This window comes from Canis aureus, chromosome 22, assembly GCF_053574225.1.
Source record: "Canis aureus isolate CA01 chromosome 22, VMU_Caureus_v.1.0, whole genome shotgun sequence".
Lineage (NCBI taxonomy): Eukaryota > Metazoa > Chordata > Mammalia > Carnivora > Canidae > Canis > Canis aureus.
Genome location: NC_135632.1, coordinates 24,532,629 through 24,551,675, shown reverse-complemented (window position 1 = coordinate 24,551,675; position 19,047 = coordinate 24,532,629). Strand labels below are relative to the sequence as shown.

The window sequence follows — 19,047 nt, the reverse complement described above, 5'->3', positions numbered from 1 at the left end:
GTATTTTGAGTTATTTCTGAAGGCTTAAAATTACCATGTTATAAAAGCCATAAGGCCCAGTTGCATGAATTGTCTGTTACTTAATAGTTAAGGATGGACTGACTAAATATTACACAAGGTAAAACTCAAAAATTAACTGCCAAACTTAACAATACAGAATCTTTAAGGAGAGAAGCAGTATGTCCTAGCTATAACTATAAAATTCAATGATGTGCCCCACTTCACAATATATACTAACATTAACTCAAAATGGGTCAGCCACCTAAATATAAGAGCTAGAACCATAAAACTCTTAAAAAAACACTCAGAAATTGGGACACCTGGGTGACTCAGTTGGTTAAATGTCCAACTCTTGATTTTGGCTCGGGTCATGAGATTGAACCCCTTGTCAGGCTCTGTGCTCAGTAGAGAGTCTGATTTGGGATTTTTTTGTCTCTGTCTCTCTCAAATAAATCTTAAAAAGAAAAAAAACAAAACCTTAGGAATAAATCTTCATGACCTTGGATTCTTGGCAATGGATTATTAAGAATGACACCAAAAACAGAAGTAAAAAAGGAAAAATAAAGTGGACTTTATCAAACTTAAAAAAATTAATGCATCAGAAAACATTATGAAGAGTATAAAGTACAGCAACCTGATAGAAAAAATGATCAGAATACATAAAGGGATAATTCCTCTTGAAACCTAAAATAACCCCTAAACATGAGATGATTTACAATTAGAAAAATGCAAATTTAAATACACTGAGACATTATTTTTTAGCTTTCAGATTGACAAAATTTAAAGTGTAACAATCTATCCTGTTGGCAAGCTGTGTGTAAACAGACCCATAACATTTCCTGATGAGAAGGCACAACCATTCCTCAGATTTGGCAGTATCCAACAAAATCCTGGGTAGGCATTTGCCATTTGGCCTATAATTTTCAATTCTAGAAATTTTCCCTGAAGGCAGAACTCCAGGAATATGAACATCCATATGTAAAGTTATTCATGGATCATTGTTTGCAACTTCATACATAGGAGAGTGGTTGAATAAAATATGTTCTATCCCTATGACAGTACTGTGCAGCTTTGAAAGGAAAAAAGGAAGATCTCTGAGCTGATCTCTGAACTGATGGATTGATCTCTAGGATATATGGTTAAGAGAAAAAGGTTATAGACTGTTACTCTAAAGAAAAGAGGATGAAATAAAACATAACCACACAGCTGCTCATTTTTGCAGAAGGAAACATAGGAAAGATACCTTGGAAACTAATGAGATTGGTAACAGAGAGAGGGGGAGGTAAGGATTGAAGAAATTGAAGGGATTAGGCAGGACACTAATCTGATTTTCCCTATTTTGAATAGTTTTGAGTATTAGAACTAAGTTCATATTTTATACACTCCAAATTAACAAAGATGATGGGGAAAAAATTCCCAAATGGAATAATACAAATAAATAAGCCAGCCTATTTCAATTGGATAACAGCCGTACTGAAGAATGTGCATGGGAAGAACTAACACAAGTAATTTTGGAGTACAGGATTTTGTCTATATAATCTAAGACAATTGACAAAAAGAAGTATAAACAAACCTAAGACTAGAGACCAAAGGAATTGTACACAAATATTGTACTCTGGTTAGTAAGAATTTGTTTATAGTGGTATGGTTAAAACTCCAACACTATTCTGTGTATTCTAGAGTAGAGCAAGTAAGTATATAATGGTGGGAATGAAACTCCGGTTTTTCATTGTTACAGAATTAGTAATAAGGGGAAAGGGTGAAATGAACCTCTGGAGTTAGATTAGAAACTGGTAGCTTCAGTATGGACTCTCTGTATTTAACATATTTACAGGTAAATACAAAAATAGATATATTTCTGTGTATGTGTATATATTCCTTAATTCAGTCCATTGTGAAGTCCTTGAAACCATAATACTTCTGAGTATTTTTTGTCAGTAAAGGGTACCAAGGCCTTGTGGAGAAATGGTTAATTCTATGCTAGGGCAGGGAAAATAGAAAGATACGCCTAGAACATCCTGTGGTGCCAGAAAGTAAGGAAGTGCTGTAAATTGGTGAGAACTTGTCACAAGGATATAGGAGGCAGCCTGTTCAAGGCTCCACATTGGCCAAAACTGGGATAATTTGAGCAACAAAATGAATAGTAATAGATGTTATATCTTGTAGAATAAGGTAGAAATCTATGATAAAGGAAGTGAGAATATATATACAAACACACACACAAAGGGAAAGAAGGGAGAGTCCATTATAGTTGGATTCCATTTAATAAACATAGACAGAATGATGGAATTACAAAAAATCACATTTGGTAACCACCACAGTAATAATTGTTTCAGGCAAGAGTTACCTTGTGAGCAAGAGTGTAAAGTACAGGCTATTTTATTAGTCTCAAAATAACTCCCTACAAGAAACTTTGAAAATATAAAGGGAAATAGAGTAACTTGATAATGGGAAAATCTTGCGAGTACCACGTTAGGCAAATGTTCAAAATGAACATTACCATCAGTAGTATAAACAGCATTGTATTAGTTGGCTCAGGCTGTTATGATGGAATACTGTAGATTGAGTGCCTTAAGCAGAGGCTGACTTTCTCACAATTGTATAGGGTGGAAGTCTAATATCAGGTGCTGGCAGGGTTGGTTTCTGGTGAGGCCTCTCAGCCTGCAGATGGTTGCCCTCTTGCTGTTTCCTTGTGGCCTTTGTGTGTGCCGACTGTGGGTGTTTCTACCTCTTATAAGGACGTCAGTCCTATTGGATTAGGGCTCCATCCTAATCTTATTTAACCTTATTTACGTTTCTAACGGCCCTGTCTCCAGATACCCTCACATTCTGAGGGTTATGGCTTCAACAATGACATCTATAGCAAACACCATATGCCTCTTGATATGATGTTTTGAGAAAGATATAATGTTTGCTGTTTCCCCTTTCCTCAAAATGCATTGCGTGAATCTAATTAGAAATAATCAATCTCAAATTGTAATTTTTAGGATAAGGATATGCTACAAAGTAACCTGCTTCTCCTCTTCCAGTGTCAAGGTAATGAAAGACAAAATACTAAGGAACTTTTTCAGATTTAATGATATATGAGAGTTAAAAGCAACTGTGAGCCTGGATTGATTAAAAAAAAAAAAAAAAAAAAACAAGTTTATTTAATTGAATCAGGATTGAAATAAGGCCCAAAGACTGTAATTGGTTAACATGTCTCTTAAATATCTCTTAGTCTAAAAAAATGTCTCTTTCCCTTGTAGCTTATTGATAAAATCAGGTTGGTTGTCCTGTAGAATTCCCCACAGCCTGGAATTTGCTGAGTACATTCTTTTTGAAGTAATTTAATATCTTCTCTACTGTATTTCCTGTTTAATTTATGAGTAGGTTAAGAGCACTCTTTGTACATTATCACTTCGAGGAGATTTAAATAAAGACCTGTTCCTGGGATCTCCACATCCTTGGGACCAACCATTTCTGTGGACTCTGATTTAATTGGTCTGGAGTTCCAGCTGTAGGAATTATTGAAAGCTCCCCAGGTGATTTTAATGTACACTCTGAGTTGAGAACCATTGCTCTAGACCTAGTTACCACTGGTCATATTTAGCTTTAACTTTTTTTGCCAAGATCCACATAGTACCTATATTCTTTTTTTTTTTTTTCTTATTGAAGTATAATTAACATATGGGTTATATTAATTTCAGATGTACAATATAATAATTCAACAATTCTTTATATTACTCAGTGCTTATTAGGGTAAGTACACTCTTTTTTTTTTTTTTAAATTTTTTTATTTATTTATGATAGTCACAGAGAGAGAGAGGCAGAGACACAGGCAGAGGGAGAAGCAGGCTTCATGCACCGGGAGCCTGACATGGGATTCGATCCCGGGTCTCCAGGATCGCGCCCTGGGCCAAAGGCAGGCGCTAAACCGCTGCGCCACCCAGGGATCCCCGATAAGTACACTCTTAATATCCTTTATCTTTTTCATCTAATTAGTCTCCCCCTGCCACCCCCCACCCCCACCTCTGGCAACCACCAGTTGGTTATCTGTAGTTAGAGTCTGGTTTTCTGTTGTTGTTGTTGGGTTTTTTTGCTTGTTTCTCTTTTTCGTTTTGTTTCTTAAATTCCATATATGAGTAAAATCATATGGTATTTGTCTTTCTCCATCTGACTGACTTCACTTATTACCATTATAGCCTTTAGGTCCATCTATGTTTTTATATATATATATATATATATATATATATATATATATATACACACACACACACACATATATATATAAATGTATTTATTTATTTTTCCATGTTGCAAATGGAGAAATGTCATTCTTTTTTATTGTTAATATTCTTTTTTTATCCATTCTTTTTTAAAATAGATTCATTTATTTGAGAGAAATTGTGAAAGACAGCATGAGCGGGGGAGGGGCAAAGGGAGACAGAGAAGCAGTCTCCCCTCTTAGCAGGAAGCTTGAACTGGGGCTTGATCCCAGGACCCCAGATCATTACCTGAGCAAAAGGCAGACATTTAAATGACTAAGCCACTCAGGTGCCCCAGTGGGATTATTTTCTTTATTTCTCTCTCTGCTACATCTTTATTAGTGTATAGAAGTAACATTTCTTTCTTTCTTTTTTTTTTTTTTTAAGATTTTATTTATTTATTCATGAGAGAGAGAGAGGCAGAGACACAGGCAGAGGGAGAGGCAGGCTCAACGCAGGGAGCCCGATGCAGGACTCGATCCTTGGTCTCCAGGATCAGGCCCTGGGTGGAAGGCGGTGCTAAACCAGTCACCGGGGGCTGCCCAGAAGTAACATTTCTTTATATTAATTTTGTATCTTGCAACTTTACTGAATTAATTTCTCAGTTTCAGTAGTGTCTCAGGGGAGTCTAGGGTATTTCGTACATAGTATCATGATGTCTGCAAGTAGTGAGAGTTTTTACCAATTTAGATACCTTCTATCTCTTTTTCTTGTCTGATTGCTGCAGCTCAGGCTTCTAGTACTATTTGAATAAAAGTGGTGGGAGTATTTGTATTCTTAATAAGCATTTCACTCCCAGGTGATTCTGAAAACAACTAAAGTTTGAGAATGGACATATTCCATATTCCCTTTGAGATGGTAAGACTGAGTTGGTGACTTTGCCAGATACAGGGGTGGAAAAATAAGAACTTACATATTATAGGAAGAATTTTTGGATGTTTTGAATACTTAACATATTCATCCTAGATATATTACTTCAATTTGGACTTTTCACTTTGTATTCAGTGTTTTTAAATCTGCTGCTCTGGTAATGAGGTATTTCATAAGAATGTGTTTTCAGTACCTTTTCCTTTCCTTGCCAACATTTCTTCATTGGTAGGACTGAACGGTGATTCTAAGCTGATGAGCCCTGCCCACTTTGAGACACTTGCCAGCCTCTGCTCTGCTCCATGCAAGCAGTCTAGACAATCCTTGAAATGCTTCATCAGAGACAGGTTGACTTTCCTGCTTGCATGGCTGCTACATTTGCCAATAAAATTTGACATCTAGAGGTTAAAAACTTTATTTTAATATCAGTACTTTCAAAGTTAAAAACACATGGAATTGCCTCATCCCTGTAGAAGGTGGAGTAATTCATGGATGATTAAATACATTCTTTTTTTCTGATCAGTTCTGCCATATTTTTGTTCTTTGAGTGAAAAATAATTTAAAAGGCATAGGCATATATTAGGATAATAACACTATTCTGTTGCTACATACTTATCTGTTAAGACTGAAGTCCCAGTATTTATTATTTTTTTTCTAGTAGTACTTTGGATATTAAGAACTTTGCCAAGGATACCAAGATGATGAAAACGAGGTCATACCCTTGTGAAGATCTAGAGCATGGGTGAGGCAAATGTGTAATCGTGTGATTAGTTGCATTAGGAGAAGGGAGCCAGCATCTGATTACTAACCATATACTAGGTACAGTACATACACACACACACACACACACACACACACATATATATATATAGTTTTTAGTTCTTGCTGAAATTGAATTGGTATTATCCCAATTTTCCACTGAGGAAAAAGATGCAGAGGTTAATAACTTGCCGGGGTCACACGGCTATCAAGATATAGTCGTGGGACTATAAAGTAGGATCTAGTCAAGTCTGACCTTGTGCAGGTCACCGAGTGTGACCTGCACTAGTACATCAACATTTCTCCAGAACTTGTTGGAAATGTACTTTGTGGGACTTCTCTGAGACCTGCTGATTCAGAAACTCTAAGGTTAGGGCTCAGTAACCTTGTTTTAACAAGCTCTCCAGGGGATTCTGATGCTAACTAATAAGATTGAAAACCACAGTACGAGGTGTTTAAGCCTCCTCCTTCCCCCTTGTAAAGCTGTAAAGTTCTTTGTTTAAATACAAGCAGCTTTTTTGCTGAAGCCAAAACATATAATACAGAAAAGAAAGGCTGTTGTATTTGAAGTTGGAGTGGGGTCTGGGACCTTTCCTGTTTTTCCAGCTCTGAAGGGGATGTTTGGTTTGGTGCCTGCTGCGCTATACTATCATCCCATCCAGATGAGCATATTACAATGTGGTTCTAAGTGAACTTATACCGTGTTATAAAGGAATACGGGTTGCCTTGTTCTCAACCAAAAACTTGGAGTTCTCTCCAAGAAACTTGGAGTCATTTGGTCACCTTTTGAAAATTCACTACTACTTCTAATGATTCATATTTCTACTACTACTTCATACTTCTACAAATATGGTTTGCAGATAGATGCCAGAAGTACAAATTTTACCTTTTACCGGGAGTGCTTTATGCATGTAAGCTTCTCTGTGTCAATAATTATAACCGTATCTAACCTTAACCGGTGGGATTATTTAGTGCAGTTTACTTTTGGCTTTAATCAAGGAACTGCTTCTTAATAATTTTTTTTATTTATTTATGATAGTCACAGAGAGAGAGAGAGAGAGGCAGAGGGAGAAACAGGTTCCATGCACTGGGAGCCCGATGTGGGATTCGATCCCGGGTCTCCAGGATCGTGCCCTGGGCCAAAGGCAGGCGCCAAAACGCTGTGCCACCCAGGGATCCCAAGGAACTGCTTCTTAAATTAAACAGGTCTGCTTGATTTCTGTAAATTACTGTGAACCTACCATTCTTTTTTTTTTTTTTTTTTTTAGTATTTTATTTATTTATTCATGAGAGATACAGAGAGAGAGAGAGGCAGAGACACAGGCAGAGGGAGAAGTAGGCTCCATGCAGGGAGGCCGATGTGGGACTCGATCCTGGGTCTCCAGGAGCACGCCCTGGGCTGCAGGCGGTGCTAAACCGCTGAGCCAGGGATCCCTGGGTGGCGCAGCGGTTTGGCGCCTGCCTTTGGCCCAGGGCGCGATCCTGGAGACCCGGGATCGAATCCCACATCGGGCTCCCAGTGCATGGAGCCTGCTTCTCCCTCTGCCTGTGTCTCTGCCTCTCTCTCTCTCTCTCTCTGTGACTATCATAAATAAAAATTAAAAAAAAAAAAATCGCTGAACCACCCGAGCTGCCCCGAACCTACCATTCTTGAATAGGAACTGCTATTATTAGTATTGTCTTGTTGGAACTGCTGTGTCACTGTTTATTTTTTTTTAAGATTTTATTTATATATTCATAGAGATGCAGGGGGCGGGGGGGCAGAGACACAGGCAGAGGGAGAAGCAGGCTTCATGCAGAGAGCCTGACGTGGGACTCAATCCAGGGTCTCCAGGATCATGCCCTGGGCTGCAGGCCGTGCTAAACCGCCTAGCCACCGGGGCTGCCCCACTGTTTACTTTGGCCTGGATATGCCTTCATTACATTGATAACAATGGCTTTGTATAGTTGGACCCTTAGACTTCCCAGATAACCCTGCTTTCTTATGCTATAGCTGTTAAACAACTCTGGAGAGGTGCTTGGTTCTTTCAAGTTTAATAATGAGTACACTTGATTTTCTTGGGTGTTTAGGTGTCTTTCTGATTACTTGCAGGTGAAACTTAGAAAACTTTGTCGAGTGGACATCAAAACTTTTAATAACCTTTCTTTAGTACTCCTGAACTTTTTTTTTCTTTTTTAACTTATTTATTCATGAGAGACACAGAGAGAGAGAGAGAGAGAGAGAGAGAGAGAGGCAGAGACACAGGCAGAGGGAGAAGCAGGCTTCATGCAGGGAGCCTGATGTGGGACTGGATCCTGGGTCTCTAGGGTCAGGCCCTGGGCCGAAGGCAGGCGCTAAACTGTTGAGCCACCCCGGCTGCCCAGTACTCCTGAACTTTCTAGAGATGAAATAATTTTGTTTTTCCCTCTGGCTTGACTTCTGTTGGGTGATTTGAGCTAAGTTTGCTAACTTGCTTTTTTAAAATCAGATTTCTGTGTGCTGAATTCTGACAAGTTTTTTTGTTCTTTTTCCAGGGACAGTTTATAAACCTATGGTGGTGGCTCACTTTAGAAGATTTATACCTTTTTAAAGTAAAATAGTCTAATGTTTGAGTTTAATCCAACCATGCCTTTCAACCCCATCATCTAGGCCAGTGGTGATCAACATTGTGCATTAGATCCACCTTGGGAAGCTTTTAAAAATCATCGTTTTTGGGGCACCTGGTGGCTCAGTTGGCTAAATGTGCAACTCTTGATTTTGGCTCAGGTCATGATGTCAGAGTTGTGAGATCCAGCCCAGCATTGGGCTCTGTGCTCAGTATGGAGCCTGCTTAAGATTTTCTCTCTGCCTCTGCCCCTCAGCTCACCCTTGCGTGTAGTGTAGTGTAGAGCCCCCCCCCCCCCATCAAAAAAAAATGTTTTGATGTTTTGGCTCCACCTCAGACCTAATGATTCACACTCTTTAGGGATGGGACCTGGAGACTTGTATTAAAATGAAAAAAAAAAAAAAAAAAAAAAGACCCCTTAGTCTGCTCTGGCTGCTGTAACAGAATATCCTAGACTTAGGAGGCTTAGATAACAGACATTTATTTCTCTCAGTTCTGGAGGATGGGGAGGAGGAGAGGAGACACACAGGCATGCCCTCTGTGTCTCTTATAAGGGCACTGATAGCATCATGAGGGCTGCACCCTCATGATCTAATTACCTCACACAGGCCCCATATCTCAATACCGATAAATTGGGGGGTTAGGACTTCCAGCAGAGTATTTGGTGAGGGCAAGTCGATCCATAGCAATCCCCATGTAATTCTAATTTGTATCAGAATTGGGAACTGATGTATACATCAGTGCTTAGACTCAAAATATATGAGTGAATCACCTGGTAATCTTGTTAAAATGTAAATTTGGGATTAGTAGGTCTGTGATGGGGTTTATTGCCTATAGGATCTATTTTAAAATTTTCTGCAGTTTTTAAATGCATCCCATTAAAAACTCTATAGCTTGTCTTAATGGGTAGCTTTTGGTCATTTAGTGGCAGTAGAAGTGCATAATAAAACACTTCTTTCATTCTAGCCAGATTGGCCTAGTCATGTATAGATTAGATTTCTATTGCTCTGGCTTTTACCCGTGTTCTTGGTTGAAATACTTCCTTGACAGGTGTTAGCCATTCCCTGCTATCCATTTTTAATGGCTTGCTTCAGGGAAGTTTTCTTAGAATACTGAGGGCTTTAACAATCTTCCCTTTCCCGAATTTTCAGACTTAATTGCATTGTGATGATTTGACTGCTGTATTGCAACTCTTAAATGTTTGTGTTTTGGTATGGCATGGTTCTCCAGCTAAGTTACATCTGTGCAAGGTATAGGTCTTTTTAGTAAATGCTTATTGGTTGCAGGAGTTAAATAATTGAAGGTGTAAATCTAATAAATGCCATTATCTGAAACAAAAGTAAAGCAACTATGAGGCTTAGCAACTTATCCTGTAGTTAAGCCCAGGATATTTTTAGGGTGAGGTAAGAGATAAGCAAATAATACCTAATGTTTGAAACTTAGTACCATAGACAATGAACTTCTGTAGTTAACATGTGAAGGACGTAACATTGCCTGTTAGAGGTGATATACCTTCAACTACATTTATGTGATCCACCTGTATTTTATAGTTCTCAAAATCAAAGCATTATTTAATCACTCAGAAATTGTTTCAAGCTGAAAACTCGTCATTTAGCCAGAGAAAATAACATGTTTGTATAATAGCATAATTGTATATAATGGTTGCCAAACTTTTCCATAGCAGCTGCACCTTTTAACAGCTCCAACAGCAATATGTGAAGGTTCCAGTTTCTCCGTATGCTATCCAACACTTTTTATTGTCTTTTTTACTTTAGTCATCCTAGTGGATGAAGTGCTATCTCATTGTGGTTTTGATATGTATTTTCCGCATGACTAATGATGATCTGCTTGTGTGCTTATTGGTCATTTGTATATTTTCTTTCTAGAAATATGTATTCAGATCTTTTACTCATTTTAAAATTGGATTATGTTTTTTTTTATTATTGAATTGTGAGAGTTTATATATTGCAGTATAGGCCCTTTACCAGATAAATAACTTGCAAATATTTTCTCTCATTCTGTGGGTTGTCTTTTTCACTTTCTTGATGGTGTCTTTTGCTGCACAAAAGTTTTTAATTTTGATGATGTTCAGTCTTTTTGTTTCTTGTACTTTTGGTGCCATGCTTAGGAAACATGGTTAAGATTTAAGCCCAAGTTGTCTTCTGAAGAGTTTAATAGTTCAAGCTCTTACATTTAGGTCTTTGATCCGTTTTGATTTAATCTTGTGTATGGTGGGAGGGAGGGGTCCATCTTTGTGTTTTTTTTTACATGGATATCTAGTTGTCACAGCCCCATTTGTTAAAAAGAATATTCCAATATTCTTTACCATGGTGAATAGCATTAGTATTTAGCATGTAAGACAACCTAGAAACCTAGTATAATTTTTTGATATATGTATCTGGTTCATCATCCTGTACTGTTATTTTTACCTCTACATCTGTTCCTGCACCTCACCACCTTTGTCCAGGCTACGTTTATCTCTTGTTTAGGCATATGTAATAGTATCCAAATTTCACCACTCTTATTCTGTACTTCAATTTTCTAACTTGTGCCTTTTATTTTATTTACTGTTAAGACTACAGTGCAAGGCCTTCCATTTGCTCTTAGGATTAAGACAGAAATTCGGTAATATGACCCATAGGGCCCTGTAGGATCCCCACTTAATTCTTTAGCCTTTTTTTTTTTTTTTTTTTTGCTTTATATGTCCTCCTGATTTTTTCAATCCAGGTAATTCTCAGAAGAATATATCCATATGTTCCTCTGCCACAGCTACCAGTATGCCTGCATCCTTCCCATGTTACTCTGCCTTCCCATCTGTAACTGTGGATAAACTGTCTATTCCTTTATCTAAGGCCAGTCCTTCTACAACTATGTCAGATTCCATCCCCTCTCGTTTAGTCAAGAATATCACTTTTTAAGTTATCCCATCTCTCTTCTGAATTACTGGTTTTTCCTCTATTAGATCATCATGCTGTTTGTTATTTCTTTCATCTTAAAAAACAAAACAACCCAGCTCTTAAAACCTCCACTCCATTCTGGCTATAATAATCCCATTTCTCTGCTCCTTTTGCCAGCAGAACTGGAAAGGATTATACGTGCTGTCTCCACCTTATTTCCTGCTGTTTTCTTTGAACCCTCTCCTGCCTGATTTTTGTTCATCACCACTCCATTGAAACTGCTTTCTTTATCTCTGTGTTGCCAAGTTCAGCAGTCAGTTCTCACCTCCTATGTAGGTTGAAGCAATTTCTTCCTTACTTACCCTTCCTTTTTAAATTGTCTTCTGGAACATTTATTGTATAGTACATTATTTATAGTCTTCTGTTTCCTGTTGGTATTTAGCTTCATGAGGCTAGACTTCTTACCTTTTTAGTCTGCAACAACAACAGTGCCTGGCACATAATAAGCATTTATTATATGTCTAAAGACGGAATGAGTAAGTGAATAAATGGTGGCCTTCTATTAGTTCTTCATTCTTTAGGGCTTCCTTTTGCCATGCTTCCCTCTTTCCCAGGAACTTTGCACACTCAGTTCCCTTACTACTTTCATCCCTTCCCTTAGACAGCAGTTTCTTGTCTTTCAATTCTATTAAGTATCACTTCCTCATGAAAACTTTTCTGTCCCGATTGCAATCTTTGTGTAAGCTCTCATGCCCATGGACTTCTTCATAGTAATGATCACTTTCAGTTTTCCATTTATTTGTGCTATTCTTTGATAACATTTGTCGCCTTCCTCTTCCCTCCACCCCTTCAGGTTGTTTTTGCTCATTGTTAATACTAAGGGCCTACCAGAGTCAGATTCTCAATAGATGCAGTGTTTGTTAAAAAAGTAAATGAGTGAACAAATTACTCTTATAAGCCATAGAACTAATGATCCATTTGAACTACTAAGAATAACATTTGCTTAAAAAGAAAACTGGCTTAGAACTCAATAATTTCCATAATTTTAGGTTGAATTAGAATCTAGTAAGCATAAATGTAGATTGAGATTGCTGCCTTTGGCCAAGAAATTTGTGCTATAGGCTCCCTCTATTACTAGCAATCCTTTCAGTGAAGTCATCCTTATCACATGGTTGTCCAGCCTTTGCCAGAACACATCCAGTGCTCTTTATTCCAACTCCAGAAGTTGGTTGGCTAGAAACTCACCCTTTGGTTTTGGTGTTTCTCTCTTTCACGTGGCAGGCAGCCCTTTTTATATTTAGAGTTATCATCATGTCCCTTCAGTGTCTTACCCATTGTTAAGTGAAATAGTCTCATTTTATTCTATTGAAATTTTTCAGCTCTTTTGGGCCCATGAAAGATTTTATGGAGAGTATATTCCAACATGGACTCTATCTTTGTAACAGCTACCAAAGGATTACTTTAAAAAGATTTTATGAGAAAGGCTCCTGTACTTCATATTGGGTACTTGAGATGGCAATTTCCAATATGTCAACATTAGAAAAGTATATTTCAGTAGAAAAATTATTGCAAATCTAACTCTATTCTCTTTAGTAATTTAGTTCTTTATTGAGCTAATTGTACTGGTGAATATACATGTAAATATTAAGTACTGTTTAGAGAAAAATAGCTATTTCAGCCCTTAACTAGCGGGTCAGGTATGTTTTTAATGGATGTAATCCTCACACAACTTTAGTCACTATTACCCCTATTTTACATGTGAAGAAACTGAGGTGCAAGAATCTTAGAAATAAGATTTTATGAATCTCGTCACTTCAGGTAATGTATTTACTTGATCCTTTTTAATTTTGCTTTAAGATCTCACAAGATAATGTCACACTATTTACTAGCTTTTGGAGTAGGTGTAAAGATTTTTATGTATACAGACCTCTGTAATGAGAGCATATAGTCTTCTATTATTGTCTTATAATAAGAGAAACTAAGTTATTCTTTGATCCATCTCATTTCTTGTGTTAAAGAAGTGTTATGTCGACAAAATTTTAGGGAAATATTTTATCCTAAAAATGTTGATTATCCAAGGTTGAAAATGTTTCATCTGAAAGCTTAAAGATGTGTGTCTTGGTAATAAGATGATCACTTCAGGTTCAGTATTTTAATCAGGATGGGTAGCAACTGAAATGTTTTTCCTCTAAACTTTCTGTGGGGAGCTTTTGTCTCACCTTCTCCTATTTATTCAGAACTTTTTGTCTATAAAGAATCTGTCAGCATAGGACCCAGGACAGTCTGGATTGGGGATCTGTTTCTGGAAGTGTATTAAACAGTTTTCTATAGATACTTGCTTATGAAGCTGCATCAAGTAGATACCATGGTTACTGCCATCTCTGTGATTTACTCTGTTCACAGCCCCTTCCCAACTGTGCATCCTCTCTTTTGCTCTTTTGTTTTCCTGCTAGTTTGGGAATAGGTTTTAAAATATGACTTGCTGTCCTGGTGCTTATGTAGAGTAGCCAGGTGTTTTTCTGGATAGTTAAGAAATGGGCTGACCAACAGGCATAGTTAAAATGGAGAAAGCTTAGCGTTCTGTCTTTCCTGTTAAACATAATGAGTTTAGACGATTATGACTACATGTAATTATCAGGATCTGCTAGACAGGACATCTGTTTTACTTTTTACTCATTATATTGGTGTAGAAATAGCATCTTTTTAATATAATGTGGAAATTATTTTGTGTTCTAGCTGGCACTGGTGGCCTAATTTTTGAAATGTGCTTTCTGGAGAAATAGCACATGGTCAGTATAAAATTATCTTATTAGAACTAGATATTTATTTTTCTAAAAATGTTTGTTTTTTAAATGGAAACTAAGTCTTTATGAACATTTGGATATTCATTTATTCTAGAGTGCATTCAATTTTTTTGGTATATTCAAATATTTTTCCTTTGGTTTTATTTGCCAGGTTGCACGTTTTCAAAAAATTCCTAATGCTGAAAATGAGACAATGATTCCTGTATTGACATCAAAAAAAGCAAGCGAATTACCAGTCAGTGAAGTTGCAAGCATTCTCCAAGTAAGTGCTTGGTGGGGAGGTAGGGTGTAAATAGTAAATCATCAACTTAGACTATAGATAAATGCCGTCTACTGGAATTTTCTGTGATGATGTAAATATGCTGTTCTGCACTGTTCAGTACAGTAGTGAGTAGTTAATTTAAACATGACAACTCAGTATTTGAAGTGTGGCTATTTAGGTAAGGAACTGAACTTAATTTAATTTTTATTCATTAAAATTTAAATGGCTGTACAGGGCTAGTGTTTACCTAATTGGACAGTGCAGCTCTAGGTCATTAGCATTGCCAGGAACTATTAATGCTATGTAAGGATTAGTTGGATTAATAAAGTAGTTAATTATTAATATTAATTAACATAAGTAGAGTTAGGAGTTTATCATTTTTTTGTGTTTTCTAAAGTAAAGTAAAAGCTAAGTACAAGATAGGGACTGCAAATAAACTTTAATTGCCTATGTAACTTAATCTCTTTAGTTTTAAAAAGCACAGACTAATGTAACATAGTGTTTTTTATTTTTCTTTAAAAATTCACATATTTTAATGATGGCATTAAAAAACATTGGATATCTGTGTTTTTGAGGGTTTTTTGGTTGTTGTATTTATGTTTTAAAACCATTTATTTTAAATATTTTTAATATTGTGAGACTCCATTATAAAATTCTATTATAAAGCTTTTGGCTGGAGAAACTGATTATTTTAGGGATGCAAGCAATTTCATTCTTTAATGCTAGTTATGATAATATATCGTGAGAGACAATGACTCTTCTGAGGTTCTCAGACCCAATTCCAGTATGGTTGGGAGGGTTGGTTCTCCTACACATAACACCATGCAATTCTTGGACACCCAAGAATTTAACTCAATTCTAACAGTATCCACCCAGAGATAACATCAGATTCCATAGGTTAAGGATTCAGCCCTGGAAATTTGTCTCTTACTCCTGACTTCAGAAGTCAATCACAAGTTCTAGGCTATTATCTATGCTTTTGACCTACTCAGTACAGATGAGACGTTTCTTCTTAGATTCATTTAATTTGCTACCGTGGCTCACAGAACTCAAGCAAACACTTAAGTTTATCAGTTTATTAAAGAGATAAAATAAAGGATACAAATCAACAGCCAGATGAAGAGATAAGTGGGTCTGGTATGGGGAAAGGGCCTGGAGCTTCCATGTCCTCTCCAGGTACACCATTTTCCCCAGTCTCCATGTGTTCAGCCTGGAAGCTCTCCAAGCCCAGTCCTTTTGGGCTTTTATGGAGGCTTCATTGCTTAGTCATTGGCCTTTGGCTGATACAGCCTCTATCCTCTCTCTCTTCAGAGGTAAGGGAGGATGGTGAACCCTCTTGGCTACCAGCTGCTGCTCTTGGGTGGGGTCCAAAAGTCACTTTCATTAACACAACAAAAGACACCTTTTTTGCCATATCCTAGGAAATTCCAAGAGTTTTAGGAGCTCTGAGCCAACAACCCTGGAGGAAGACCAGATAAATAAAAATGAGAAATATGCTTGGTCATTGATGACCAGATAACATAAGTATTTCTTATAAGTCACAATATTGTGGTGACTGAAGAATGTAGGTGGTGTTCATAGAACATAATTATTTTCAGTAATTTAGGAACCACAAATTATCTGCTTGAAATAATTACATAGTTCAAGAGTAAAAAGTAATACCAATCTGAGGGTTTTTGATAATATGCTCAGAGAACAAGAAAGGCAGTTTTAGTCCACTGAATGTTCTTTTGGAGAAAATAATTTTAGAAAATAAAACAACGAAAACAAATATTTTGCCCTCTGTAAGTCATGTGGCTGATTTTTGTTATTTCTTTTTTCTCAGAGAAAATCATAAGTTTATTAAACTCTACCTTATTGCTTACATTTTATCAAGGTATAATTTACATGAAATATAATGTACCCATATTAAGGAAACAGTTTGCATTTTGGCAAATGTAACTACCACCAGAATTAAGATATGGTACACTTTGATCACTCCTTAGAAGTTCCATGAGGTCCCTCTACAGATTTCTAAGTAGATTTTGCTCTTGGCCCCAAGCAACCACTGATAATTCTTTTTGTTACAACAGATTAGTTTTGACTGCTGTATAGTTCTTATAAATATGAACATACATAATGTACCCTTGTGTTTTTGTTCTTTTGTCCTCTGCTAACATTTTTAGTAACTTTTATATGTAAAATCTAATAGGCTGATCTTCAGAATGGTCTAAACAAATGTGAAGTAAGTCATAGGCGAGCCTTCCATGGCTGGAATGAGTTTGATATCAGTGAAGATGAGCCACTATGGAAGAAATATATTTCTCAGGTGAGATGTTTTTATTTCCTCCTCTGCTGTGTAATTTACATGTATTTTTTGTTAGTGTAGTTGTTTACTTTTGTGAAGCCTTTTTTTTTTGTGGGAGAAAAGAAATAATTAAAAAAAAAAACTACCTACATTTTTCTGTTAGTTTGCTCTGTTAACCTGGAATTTATATAATTTTTATTATGCAAATCTTTAAGGACTTACCTATAACGTGGAATTGATATTATGAACAATAGTTTCCTTTACAGATGTCTACCTTACACTTACTATGAGGAATGCTAATATATGTATATTAATATATATTTTTGGAATGTTCATATTTTTTTAAAGTAATATGGCCAGCTTAGAAAATGTAATAAGGGCAGCCCCGGTGGCTCAGCGGTTTAGCGCCGCCTACAGCTCAGGGCATGATCCTGGAGACCCGGGATCAAGTCCCACATCAGGCTCCCTGCGTGGAGCCTGCTTCTCCCTCTGCCTGTGTCTCTGCCTCTCTCTCTCTCTCTCCTCTCTGTGTATTCTCATGAATAAATAAATAAAATCTTTAAAAAAAAAGAAAAAGAAAATGTAATAAAAGTAAGTTAGGTAGTTTGAATCCAGACTGCCTGAGTACAGATTCTGTCTTTATTTCTTACTAGCTATATGATCTTTATTATCTTCTGAGTTTCTTATCTATAACATGAGGATAATTTTAGGAGATTGTAAGGTATCTATAAACAATAGTTATTTTTAATATATTTTGTCAATATCCCAATCTTTTCAGAAAGACTTATTGTAGGATTTTTGTCTTATCTTGATAACAAGTATGTTACTGTGAAAAGTTCCAAGAATGCAGAATCCTGTGGCCAGTTTTCACCCAGTAGGGTTAGTTTGCCAAACAAGTTCTTTTTATTTTTACTTATTTACTTATTTTTTTAACAAGTTCTTTTTAGTAAAGAAAACTTTTAATGCCTTCTAACTACCGGTTTTTTTTTTTTTAAAGATCTATGTGTAGCTTTTTTTTTTTTTTTAAAGATGTTATTTTTAAATTTAATTTTATTTAAATTCAATTTGCCAGCATATAGTATAACACCCACTGCTCATTACATCATGTGCCTGCCTTAATGCCTGTCACCCAATTACCCTATCCCCCTACCCTATGTATAACTTTCCTAAAGGGCTTATTAATGGGTCCAAATTTATTGGTCTTAATTTTGCAGATGAGTTTGTCTAAAGTGGAAAACAATCTGTCATGTTTGTAGAATATTATTTATATGCATGTTTGTATTCTCACATTTACCACATTTCCACATTACCTAAAACTTTAGGAAGTTGACTCTGGATTTACAAACTACGATGATTGGACTTACTTATTACTTGACGGTATAATTTGATGTTTTACTTTCTTATTCGTGTTTCAAAGCTAGACTACCTGCATCATGGGATTGCCTTGAGAATGAAACAGAAACAATGTAATGTAGTTCTGCTTGTGCTGAACTACATTAGCAGTAAATATCAGTTGTTAATCATAAAGTACTGGGCAGCCTCTTTGTTCCTCTACAAAGAACACTGAATTTGTTGCTTTGCAAACATTTGTCTGGAGCCTGCCATTAATCAAGTGGTATGCTTATTACCATGGCGCAGCTATTTTAGAGATTGTAATAAAAAAGCCCATGGGTCTTGTCATCAATTTGTGATGATAAGAGCTAACATTTGAAGAGGGTTTTATGGTTTACACAGTGCTTTAATATACATTCTTAGTTAATTTTTACCATACTTTTGGTGTAAGGTACTGTTTTACCAGATGAGGAGCCTTGGGTCATACATAAGTGAAAGAACTGGATTTAAATCCAGGTACTCTGACTCAGTGAAGTGTGTGTGGTTTGTCAACCCTAAACCATATTGCAGTTGTAGTTTTAGTTTGTTAGAGTAGTGATTTTCAATCCTCTAGAAGTTAGAATCATTTGGGGAATGCTTAAAAAATGCTGAAGCCTGGGCCCTATGCCCAGAGATTTTGATTTAACTGGTCTGGTGTGAACCTGGCATTTGTTAGAAGTTCTTTGCATGATTCTGATGTGAAGCAGGGTCAGAACCACTGTGTCAGGGAATGGAATCATATAGGGAGTGGGAGGTGACAGGATCTAACCTCACTGCTGTTGTATCTAGGGGCTGGGCTCTCTGGTGGGATGAATTCTTTGTAGCCTAGTGACTTTTGCACCTTTAACAGTGATTGGCACCATTTCATCAGAAGGAAGAGGCTCTGGCAACAAAGCTCTGATGTTTAAGGAGTAGGATGTCCAACTGGAAGAATTTAGGGTAGCTCTGGTACTTGGTTATCTAAGCAC

The 19,047-nt window shown here is 36.8% G+C and overlaps 1 protein-coding gene across 5 annotated transcripts in view; it reads left to right on the top strand.

The window, feature by feature from the left end:
* Positions 1 to 19,047, top strand: part of ATP2C1 (ATPase secretory pathway Ca2+ transporting 1) — a 138,272-nt gene that overhangs the window by 29,654 nt on the left and 89,571 nt on the right. For 4 of the 5 annotated variants that reach the window (XM_077865198.1, XM_077865202.1, XM_077865199.1 and 1 more), the window contains 2 exons: positions 14,311 to 14,421; positions 16,613 to 16,729. In XM_077865198.1, the coding sequence (XP_077721324.1) occupies positions 14,311 to 14,421; positions 16,613 to 16,729 (228 nt within the window). Of the gene's footprint in view, positions 1 to 14,091; positions 14,145 to 14,310; positions 14,422 to 16,612; positions 16,730 to 19,047 lie in introns of all 5 variants that reach the window. The other variant, XM_077865200.1, reaches the window with a different exon arrangement.